The 12,239-nt window shown below is 27.3% G+C and overlaps 1 protein-coding gene across 1 annotated transcript in view; it reads right to left on the bottom strand.

The window, feature by feature from the left end:
- Positions 1-3,168: 3,168 nt before the first annotated feature.
- Positions 3,169-12,239, bottom strand: part of LOC145969842 (neuroendocrine convertase 1) — a 28,199-nt gene continuing 19,128 nt past the window's right edge. The window contains exons 8-15 of the mRNA XM_083096120.1: positions 11,203-11,412; positions 10,682-10,782; positions 9,625-9,690; positions 8,421-8,570; positions 6,951-7,123; positions 4,403-4,536; positions 3,502-3,633; positions 3,169-3,430 (exon numbers count right to left, since the gene is read on the bottom strand). Of these exons, the coding sequence (XP_082952246.1) occupies positions 3,332-3,430; positions 3,502-3,633; positions 4,403-4,536; positions 6,951-7,123; positions 8,421-8,570; positions 9,625-9,690; positions 10,682-10,782; positions 11,203-11,412 (1,065 nt within the window). The 3' untranslated portion in view covers positions 3,169-3,331. The remainder of the gene's footprint in view (positions 3,431-3,501; positions 3,634-4,402; positions 4,537-6,950; positions 7,124-8,420; positions 8,571-9,624; positions 9,691-10,681; positions 10,783-11,202; positions 11,413-12,239) is intronic.

Here is a 12,239-nt window from a genome sequence, read left to right as displayed (position 1 = left end):
CTATAAAGTTTAAGAAATCAAAACTATTGTAAAAAGTATATAAAAATTTCAATTCTCTCATACTATAAGCAAATATTACATCATGATGTATATATACAAGTGAAATATGGAATGCATGGGGAGACTAATTAAACAAACAGTTCTAATTAATCCTGGAATTTCGCCATTGGGAGGGGACCGAAAATAGTATGAGGTAAATTTCTCGAGAATTTATTATAATTTATTACACTGGTGCGTGTCTTCTCTAAATGCGTTGAAATTTAATTTTGCTTTATCCCTAACATTAGTTAGATTTACATCATTTATATCTTGTTTATCCAATTTAGTGTACAATTTAGTAATATAAATAATTTTTAATTAATTTATTGAAAGAAATAAATATTTTAAAAACTAGGTGAGATATATCTAAATTTAAATTATTCTTTTTTTAACTAAAATTTCGTTAAATGTCACCATTTTACAAAGCTTCTAAAAATTTAATTGTATAGGTAACAGAGTAAAAATAATTCTAATATTATAAATGCAATTAAATAAATTTTATTTTCAGTTAAGCAACTAGAAAAGGTTTTCATTAGAAACTAGTGAACCTAATATTATTAGAGACCTAATTTCTACAAGATTTTTAATTGTTTAGAATTCAAAAACAATTCCCTCGATATTGTTTTTAAAGAAAAATTATTAAGAAGAAATAAATATTTATAAAATATACATGAATATTATGAGTATTAATTTGGCTTATAAATCAATTCTAACTACACACACTATATTTAAGTAATGTTGGAAAAGTTAATACGAACTTTTAGGCACTGGTGCACGTGCTATAAACTACCTATCTATTTTTGGCCGAAAAGGATCTGAGTTAAGGTTAAAACTAGTATTTACTGCGGGGATCGGCTTCCAATGAAAAGTGAAAGATATTACGAGAAACGTGCTATAAGAGTACTTTATAGCATGTACGCCAATTTCCAGAAGCTCGTATATCGTATTAGATCGACTTAGAATTTTTTTAAGATCAAGTCAAAAATTATTTTTTATAAATGTATATATTTATACATATATATTCTGTGCAGATGGTTATCAACTGTTTATATACATATCTTCTTTTGTTTATATATTATATTAATTGATTGAAAAAAGACTTGTTAATTTTATCAATAGCTCTTAAAGTCTTAAACTTAATTATCGTAGTTTTCAATTTTCAGATATACTTCTTTAGGATATTACTATGCAACTTCAATGTTGAACAACAACAATTAAAACAACGCATAAAATTTCATCCTCTGAAACTTGCTTTAGCGCAATTTCTCGGTTTGATTAATTCATCGTAAAATTAAATTTTCCAAGTGCTAAATCTCGTATCAAAATAAATAATTTTAGGTGTCGGTCGAAGCTTTAAAAAATGCGGATGATATGACTATTATGAAACAAAGACGGAAAAAATATACTGATGTATTCTGATCACGATAAATAATGCTTCGCAATATTTTGCTCTTCTCGTGCAGTTATATATCACTGCAAAATATGCCCGTGAGCTTGGGTAAGTACAATTCCTGCAGGCTGGCGAATGATTTATAGCCAAATCGTGCAAGTACACAATGGCAGCAGCACTTGCAATAGAGAAAGCTATACCTACATTAAATAAAGCCAGATTGGCTTCACAAGTTTTTATAGAAATAAATTCTATACATAAAAAACAGCTTTTAAAATTTACTTAGTGAATTTTCTTAATAAAATTTTACTTAATAATAGCTATTCAATATTTATTTAATACATTATCCTTAAATTACATTTTAAATTACAAATAAACATTGATATAAATACATGTTAAATATTATAAAAATAATTTAACATACAGAAATATATAGACATAAATTTTTCATCGGTTTTTATGTTATATATATATATATATATATATATATATATATATATATTTATAATTTTTAGTACACTATAAAATAAAAATTTGAGATTTTTCATGCATATATAAAATGCAAATTTTGTAAAATTTATATTTAATATAGTTTCGCATATATGCTTCGCGTTTCATTAAAAATTCAGATATTATGTATTGTAAAGATGATTCAAATTGTAAACCCAATTTATCCATTTTCCTTTTCTGCCGGTTTCTTATGGTAATCGTTGGTATGTGTAAAAGGAAACATTTGTATGTATCCTTGGATCCATACGACATTTCACAATTGCAAAGCTGAGTATATGTAGATTCTTAAGATGGTGCATAAAAGATTGCATATCCAAGACGAATATTTTCGGGAAGAGTTCTTCGAAAAATTCGTATTGAGAAATTCTAATATAAACATTATTTGTGTACTTTTGACACAAAAAGTATTAAAATCTTTAATAATATTGTACAAATTCGAGAATTATGAACAATCTATTTATTTTTGTTAAGAAAAAAATGATCAACATATGTGATTTTCATATAAGGATGTAAAATATAACGCCTTAGAAGTGAAATATCTTGATTTTTTTTTACTTAAATATATAATATTTATGTAAATATCATTGTTTGATAAGGTATTGAATATTCTCTACACATAATTGTAAAAAAAATTAATGTTCGTAATTTCAATTACACTCGTTGTAATTCATTTTAGAGCATATATGCGAAATATGTACGAAATATATCCATATATACGAAAACTATCTCGTTTTGTGAAGTTTCGAATTTGGGAAATGTTTATTACCGCTAACGTTAGTTGTTAAATGAGCCAGTTAGCCGCAACAAAGGGACATGAGAATAAGCTTTACTTTGTGTAACGAATTAAAGGTATGTGTATATCTCAAATGACACACATACACACATACACACGCACAGTTATTTCACAGAACTATCTCTTTGATACATTCGTGGGAAACTGATCATTTCATTATGCTATTACCGATATCGACAAATATCGAAATGCAATTAATCGCCTGTTAATACATATATGCAAATTCTAATAAACGAAGTGCAATCGTGAATACATTACAAATTTTCATAAATAAATTGTAGTTTTTGTTAATACATCATATTCTTAAATTGCAAGATAGATGTAATTAAAAATCGATATAAATAGAATTAATTTATTCTAAAAATGTGATTACATGAGTTTGCGTAAATGTTAATATAAATGTAAGTTTATTCGTGTATTTCGAATATCGCTGCTTTATAATTATTCGTAGTAATATTGTTCAAGTATTTTTAATTAGATTAATCACATACACAAATATTAGTCTTTAATTAAATATTAATCTTCAATTAGTCCTTAATCAAATATTCATTTAATTTCATATTTAATGATAACTGGCTATCATAAACTTAATAATTCAATCACTGTCCAATCAAAATGTCATTAATTTCTGGCAATTCTATCTCTTGATCGTATTTAGATTGTATGGGTTTTTTTGCAATCGATTTTACCGCACTGTACTGAAACAGAAGCAAATATGCTAATGAAGTGAATCCATGTGTAATAAAATGCTGAACATTATGACACTTACAGTTTTATGCATATGATTGTAATCCTTGTTGTAAATTCTCGGTCCGTTTCTACGATAGGCTGGAATTTGCTCGGAGCCATGCAGAATCAGTGTAAATTCTCCAATTGTACCATAATTTTGCATCGGGCCTATCTGCAAACATGCATATATACATCATTAAATACGCGTAACAGATGCAACATGATTGATGCACAATTCACGATTGGCAATATGTAGAAAGGTAATTTGAACCAATCAATATTTACTTAATTAGTTACGTTAAACATGTTTGCAATCTATAGTTCTAAAAATTTGATGGAATTGAGGGAAACACGGTATATACTGTACATATTATATTATGTTTCGAAAAAAGTGGTTTCAAAAATTTGCAATATTTTTATTTATATATATTATTTTTATTTTTATTTATATTATTATATTTTTATTTATTTTATTTATTTATACGAATATATATTGTGGCAGATTATTTATACGAATATATATTATGTCAGATTACTTATGAATTTTTGATGACATAAAAAAGAAATTTTTTTATCTGTATTATCTTTAAATTCAATCTTTCTTGAATTTTTTATTTTTATTACTGTCATTAAAAAAATGCATACACGTGCATATTTTAAGTAACATCTATTTTTTTGTGAAACATTATTATAAAAATAGAAAGTTGTAATGGAAATTTATATATTTTGTGAGAGAAGAGAAAGAGAATAATCAAATATTATATACATATATTGCAATTATATTTATATTTTCATTATTTAATAATATAGTGAGAATATCATTATTTTCTTAAAAGTAATAAAATTAATTTTAAATCGTTAAACAGTTCTTTTACAATATGCATATATATAATAAATCGATAATAGTAGAATTTAATGATAAAATGTTTCCAATGTCTCACTTTGTCAAATATGTACAAGATCCATATTCCTCGCGGGTCTTCGCCCCACGTCGCGACGGACATGAACTTCCACTTTCTAAAACCATCCTTAGATTTATCCCGCTTCCTTGAACTTAAAATCTGGACTAAAGTACCTAAAAAATCAAACACATGGCTTGCATTAATGTGCATGAATGCAAAATAACATGTACAATCTTTTGTTTTTTAATATAATAATATAATAATATAATAATAAATAACATAAAGTAAAATATATATGATACATCGATATATATACATGTGATACACTCTGTTAATATAAAAATGTCAAATTAAATTGATATGTGTAAAGAGTGCATATATACATAGTATATATTTTAGCTTAGATACATAACCAAAACATTATTGGTTCTGCGTAACATGCGTATATTAATCGCAGGTGTGTACGAACATTATCGACTTTTTTCCTGCAAGCATGCGTAGCAAGCATGAAACTTTGAATAATATTATATACATACGACCTAGTTAGTATTAGATTTTGTAAAATAGAACCTTACATTTATCTTTTAAAATAAGTTTTAATATTATATACATACGACCTAGTTAGTATTAGATTTTGTAAAATAAAACTTTACATTTATCTTTTAAAATAAGTTTTATATGCTATAATAAATTACTTTATTGTAATAAATTTTAATGCGAGATTGATAAAAATTTAATGGACATAATTATATAATATTTGTAATATATGTATAACATATAAGAGATATAAAAGTAACATTAGCCAATTTTTCTTTGTAAAAAATTAAAATAGATTTGAAATAAAATTTTCAATAAATTCTCTGACTTTATATATATAAATAGAGAGAGAGAGAAAAAGATCCTCAATGCTTTATTACTTAACAACTACTCTACTACAATGTAGAAAATTCACATAATAAAATAACATAATAAAACTCTAAAATCTTCTCAACATTATTGTATTTCAAATGCATCTGAATAGTTTTGTTTATAGTATTTTATATTTTAATACATTTGGAATTTGTTTTGATATTTTGGTATAAGTAAAAAAAGTATTATCTGTCAATGATAACGTCAATCAACAAACATATACAAAATTAAATAACGCAACCTATTGACTAAAGTAACAATTGCGATCTCCTTGTTCTACTTGACTTTATGTCTGAAATATTTATTTGATATAAAAGCCAAATATTTTCCTATTTCTCTGACATTTATTATATATTAATACCAGAACATTACAAAGCGCGCGCTATGCGTGTATTATTTAGTTCTTTCCTCTATGTAATAAATTCTAAGAAAATATATATAATATATTAAATATAATTAGACATATATATAATATCCTGCTGAATAGATTCAATAGATTATGCGATTTAAAAACAATACTTCAAGTGTTTCACGGATTCTTTTATTATGGATATTTTACATAAAAATATGTGTTATTAAACGCAACAATATTCCATAATTTTTATATTAAATAAATTATGCAATATTAAAATAATAAATATTTTATTTGTTTTCTATCGAATTTTGTCCTTTTCTGAATAAACAGATTACATCGAAGTAGTATCAAATTGAATTTCTATCTATAAATTGGACTAAGAACGTATTCAGGTAGTTAAACGTATTTGCGACAGAAACGTGACTTACAATATTAATGAAGGTATTAATTCTGTTTGAATTATACGTTCATTATTTGCTGTCCTCTCTTAATAGGATTGCATTATCTCAAACTAAGCAATATTTATGATTAATAAGTGAAAAGAACGGAAAAAACACATAAAATTGGATATTTATTTATCAGAAAAAAAGTTTGTAAATTTATTATGAAATATTTTAATCTATCTTTTATATTACTTAGATATTGCACAATTTTCAAAAAAAAATGTATAATACAATTTAATTATTATACTTGATAATATTTATCACATTTTTTACTCCTTTCTTTTCATTTTTTGAATATTATATCTATTCCCTGTTGAGGGCTCTTTTCCCCTTCATAAATTCAAATTCACAGCAGCAAATAGAACTCAATAAATTTGGTTGGCAAGCGGATTTCCATGAATGCAGCTAAACGCATTTGCATTTAGTCTCCGAGAATATTCCCGGAGGCTTCAGCGTCGATATAATTATAGAGTATTTTCCTTGCATGGTATTTTTAAAGATCTCTTAAGTCTCTTAACTAAGGATATAAAATGGCCCATTCCGACCGTTTTCATGGCTATTTCCTTCTCTTTTCGTCTTTTTGTTCCTTTTTGTTCCTTTTACGTCTATAAGATGGATACAAATGAAGATTGGCAGCATTTCCAGGCGTGCATTTAGATGAGACACTAACTGCTCAAGAAACTCTGTGCGACTTTGCACAGCAAAATTTTACTGAAAGTGTTGCTTACATCTTTATTTCTACATTTGCAGAAGATTAGGAACATATACACGAGAAAAATTTTATTTTTTTCGCGTATGTGCGAATCATATTTATCAATAAATACACGTAGGAAGAATTGTGAAAGCTTGATAAATGATTTAAAGGTAAAAATATATATACCAGATGGTGAACGTAGATATATTTCTAGTGCGCCGCGACGAGAGTATTCGAGATTCACCTCAATCTCCACGTGTTCCAAAAAAATAATCTCACTCTCCGATGTCCGACAAACGTTACTGGCATCGAATAGCAGATGCTTCGCATTTCCATAAGCTACTTTGAAGTCATCGGTGCTGCAACGCGAAACACGTATATTCCAACATTTATGCGTGTGCAGAATGTTTATGCGATAAATGAATTTAAAAATAAACGTTCCTCGAAATGTACGAGAATTGTCACATATTTTCAAAATCAATAAGCCACACAAAGTGCATCACTTTGCTTTAATATACTACAATATATAATTGAACTTTACAAAATTTTTCTCTTGCTTGTCAATATGAAATAATTTATTAATTTCTACCTTTATCTCCAAGTACAAATAAATAATAATATTACAAATTGTTTGTTCAACGTTTATATTATAGATTATTATTCATATCCATTCTCTCATGCAATTCATTTGTCCAACAATTCATAAATGTAATTATAAGCGCGCGATTTTGAGTCAACTTACAAATGAGAATAATTATGATAACACTGTAGAGCATGTAAAAAAATAGAAATTAATGAAGCTGCCTTCGTGAGAATTCATAGTCGAATTATGAAAATAATTGCAGACGCGACTCGGAGCGAAGTAAAACACGCAAGGACATAAAACCGGGAGAATCTTCAAAGTGTGTACGCATGCATGTACTTAAATTGCAGCAACTGAAAGGAAATTGTGTAACGAAATTAGCGCGCATTTTCGGTTATTACATACTATGAGCCATTTTCTAGGAAATGATTCTGTACATTCGCATCTTTGGTGATCTAAGTACCAAGAATTTTGCTCTGTTTTCTAGAATGTTGAATAAACTACTCTGTCAAGAACGTACTTTGGAGAAAGTCCTCAACCGTTGAATGCACCGTTTTCTCGCCTTGCCTCGTAACGAGAACTTTTACGACCTTGTTGAATTTAACGATGCATTTCTTATCTCGCGCGTCTTCGAGCATTCGGAAATGCTTCTTTGAAAAAGGAGGTCATAGTGCTCGATTGACATGACGTAGAAAACAGAATCGGGTTAAGCAGAGAGGTTGTGAGTTTTTTAACACGTATGAGACATGTGAGATAAAATATCTAGCATATAAATATGTGTGGATAAATATCATAAATGACAGATGCATGATTGTGTTAATATGTTTAAATAAAAATTTTGTAAACGTATGTGGTTTTGAGCAATTAAAACCTAAAAAAATTATAGATTAGGCATTAATTACTCTAACATGTATAATTGAGTTGAATTGCGCAAGTATATTTTTGTTTTTCTTTTCTGTAAGAAAAAGTATAGATAATTTAAATAATTTTATAATCTACCGTTTATATCTTGATACGATATTTGCATATTGTGCAATTAAACTCCAACGTATTAAATATGCTAATTTACTTACTTGTACATATTAACTACGCAAATAGTCTTCTCCGGTACTGTCTCCCAATTGTAGCTTGCCATTACCAGTGCTTCCCCATTCATAAGGCCAAATCCAAAAGCCGGGTTAAACAAGAATCCAGCTGCATTCTTAAACCATCCTGGATTTTGACTAAAAATTTATGTAACTCCTCTAAAATTTAGAAACTCATCTTGCTCGCGCATAAGAAAGAACTTTTCATAAATATATAAAAACAATAAGGAAGTAACGGTATCAAGGAGGAAGGAAAATTATTCCCTTTACTCTGACATCCTGTCAATTTCTACTTTTTGTCAAAATTTCTAATGGAAATAACATGATATTTGCATTGTTATTGGAATTCTGTAAAATAACAGTCGCGCTAACTGGATTTCTGAAGGAGAATATTATTACATCAAAGATTAAAATTGGTATCTCTCTGTGGAATGAAAATCGATTTTCTCTAAGCTATCAAATGTAATTTATTTGCATGAAATATGATCACAATTAATATTATCGTCAATGCGAACATGATATTTTCTTGTGAAAGCGATTATAATCTCTTCTATAATTTGAGACGATAATAGAAGGTAATTAGTATGGAATATAAATTATGCGGTAAAGTAATAACGAATAGAAGTGACCATCTGTGCGCACGTATTTTAGTACATTTATAATCAAATAACAATTTTTTTCTGCTATAGAAGGAAAGGATAATTTTTTTTCTTTAATAACTATTCAAAAGTTTATTACACACACATTACATATAAATTATATATATATATATATATATATATATATATATATAATTTATATGTATATTATATGTATATTATATATATAATTTATATGTATATTATATATATATATATATATATATATATATATATATATATAATTTTTATTGTGTGTGTGTGTATGTGTAAAGAAAATGATGCCCAGAGATTGAGTAATTGCGTTTTAATTATAACTCAATCGTTTCGTTTCACCGATCTTAATTACTGATATTAATTACAATCGATTGCATTGAGAATTATTTTTAACGGTAAATTGAGAAAAATTGTTTCCTGCGCGTTTCATTCGAATTATAAATTCTACAGCATAAAAAAGTGATGTTGCAATCTATTCTGTTAAAGTGCGAATAAGAATTTAAGCTGACACAATTACAGATACACGTGACCCGAATTGCTATTCGCGAAATACTCACCTGAGAGGACTATACTCCGACGACCAAGCCATCAAATGCTGAACGTCCCTCCACGTTAAATTATTGCTGTAAAAATAAAAGAAGCCGTTAGTACGAACTTTGATTAGAATATCAATAACTTCCTGCTAAAATAACGTCTTTATTTCGAGTCGTGAGTTAATCGAGGCTAAATTGAAACTCAATACACTGTGACCTCTGAAGAGCAAATGTGTATCGAATATTTCACACGCGGTCGTATATTTTAAAATGTAATCAAGGCCAAAAGAAAAATAATGCGAGGAAAAGAATATTTGGGCTTCGAACATATAAGATTTCTAGAAACTATTTTTAGTTTCAAAAATAGATGTCTAAAAAAATTTTTTTCTTAAATAATAAAATTGTAACTTCAGATAAGTTTTTTATTTCGTGATAATATGATCCAATATTCCACAGAATTATATTTTGTTTTGCAAGATTATATTTCTGCAAGATAGTAAGTTATATTTTTACAATAAAAAAGAAAAGAATTATACAAGATGAAAAGATAGCATTAAAGGAATTAACAAGAACGCTAACTTTGATACGAGAAATGCGAAGTTTTAATAAAGATGTTGTAATATAGGTTATTAACAGATACGCGGAAATCTTTCACTAAGTAATTAAGAGAACGCGTTTTTTCTTTTAATGAATATTATTTTAATATATTTTCTTGGCTATATTTTTATTTTCTTATTTATAACTTATATTTATTTTATTTATATTCCTCTCTTGATATTATACCCTAATTATTAAACATTAATTATTATATTACTATTTAACATTAATTATTATATTAATTATTATATTACTTATTATAATTAAGTTTCACACAGTTCAAAGTTAAAGCTTTAATATATTAGAGAGATTATTGTTGCGGAAAAAGGAAAGTTCGAGTTATAGTAAAATAAAGTATCTCTTTTCATCGATTATATAAGTAAAAAATGAATATAAATAGTAGCATAATGGAAGTTAGTGTGTTCTGGTTTCTGAAGGAAAAGTTTCAATAGAAAAAAGTTATTGCTATTTAATGTGTTCGTACTTTACTTGCAGCGCGAGAGCTAGTATTCCGGCGGCTAATGGGGCTGAAGCTGAAGTACCCGTATGGTTGGTCGTACATGTATTCTTTAGATCTGTTGTTACCTGCAAAACGTAAATAAAAGTTATTAAATTATTCGATTTTTTCTTAAGATGAATTCCGTCCTTTCACAGAAGCTAATCGCTCAATTTCAAAAAGACAAAATCAACAATAATTGTGAAATATCGCATTAAATTATACTATAGATTCAAAATTATTTTATTCTGAGCAAAATTTCATAACATTTTAATCATTTATTACACATTTACACACGATTCGAACATTAAAATATTTTTTATTTTTCTAGATAAATTTGATAGAGATACGTGTGCAATTAATTATTTATACAGCGCATATTTTGTAAATATATTACATGTTGAAATTACTAAAACTTTACATAGAATTGTTAAAACTTTTTATTCCATTTCTATTAAATTTAATTAATATAATGCAAAGTATCTAAGGGAACAAGATACAACACTTACTATCTTTTGATCGTAATACGCGCCGCTGCTGTATGTCGTAGCGAGTAGAGCAGGACATCTCTCTCCGTACCAAGGAAGTTTCCCAGTTTGGCTAACTGATCCTACAGCTACGGTGTATATACTTCCAACATATCCGTCGTATCCGCAATCGTCCGAATTGCCACCATTCCCAGAGGCCCATACGTAAATGTTACCTTTGCTGTTACGACCCTGTCAAATATTCGAGCATCAATATTGCCATAAGAAATATCAAGCAAAAAATGATTTATTCACCAGGCAATGAAACTTTCACGTTATATCGGGTTACATAGAAGTGTATATTTGCAAATCATAAAAAATGCATTGTGGGAAGATAAAAGACAGAAAAGAAGGATAAAGAAGAGGAATGTATGAATTATACATATTTAAAAATTCCTACATTTCAGAATGCAAATTATAATTTTGTCAAAAGATGCAACGTTATATGTATATATTATATATGTTATTTTATGTAAAAATTATTCATAATAAAAAATTACTCATAACAATATAAATATGCTATAAAATTAGGTCTTTCTCTCATTTTGAAATTTTTTTTAACTCTTCTCTCTTTCTCTCCCTTCCTTTCTCTCTCTCTCTCTCTCTCTCTCTCTCTCTCTCTCTCTTTCTCTCGCGCGCGCGTTTATATTTAATCTTCGTACGAAATGAGAAAAGAGAACATTTTATAAGAGCGTCTTACTAATATCTCTTTTTACAACCAGAGTCAGTTTTTTTCAACGATAATATTAAAAGTCGACACACTTTTGTGTAATCGTAAAAAATAGATTTACTTCGATAATAAAATCTAAAATCAGGGCGTACAAAGAAAGATTGTGGCATGAATGAATTTCAGTTCAGTTATTTCAGTTACGTTGAGTCATCCTTTATTTTTCTTTCATTCATTTCTTAATTCTCTTTAATTTCGATCAAACTTTCGAGCACAAATTTTACAATCATGAATTTATTAACAAGTAAGAATAAATTTGATCACGAGACATTTGCTTTGCTAAACGTATCTG

Source organism: Camponotus vicinus, unplaced genomic scaffold (genome assembly GCF_025532165.1).
Source record: "Camponotus vicinus isolate PSW18456_S1 unplaced genomic scaffold, iyCamVici1.0 SCAF_4, whole genome shotgun sequence".
Taxonomy (NCBI): Eukaryota; Metazoa; Arthropoda; class Insecta; order Hymenoptera; family Formicidae; genus Camponotus; species Camponotus vicinus.
This window is presented reverse-complemented; position numbering and strand designations above follow the sequence as displayed.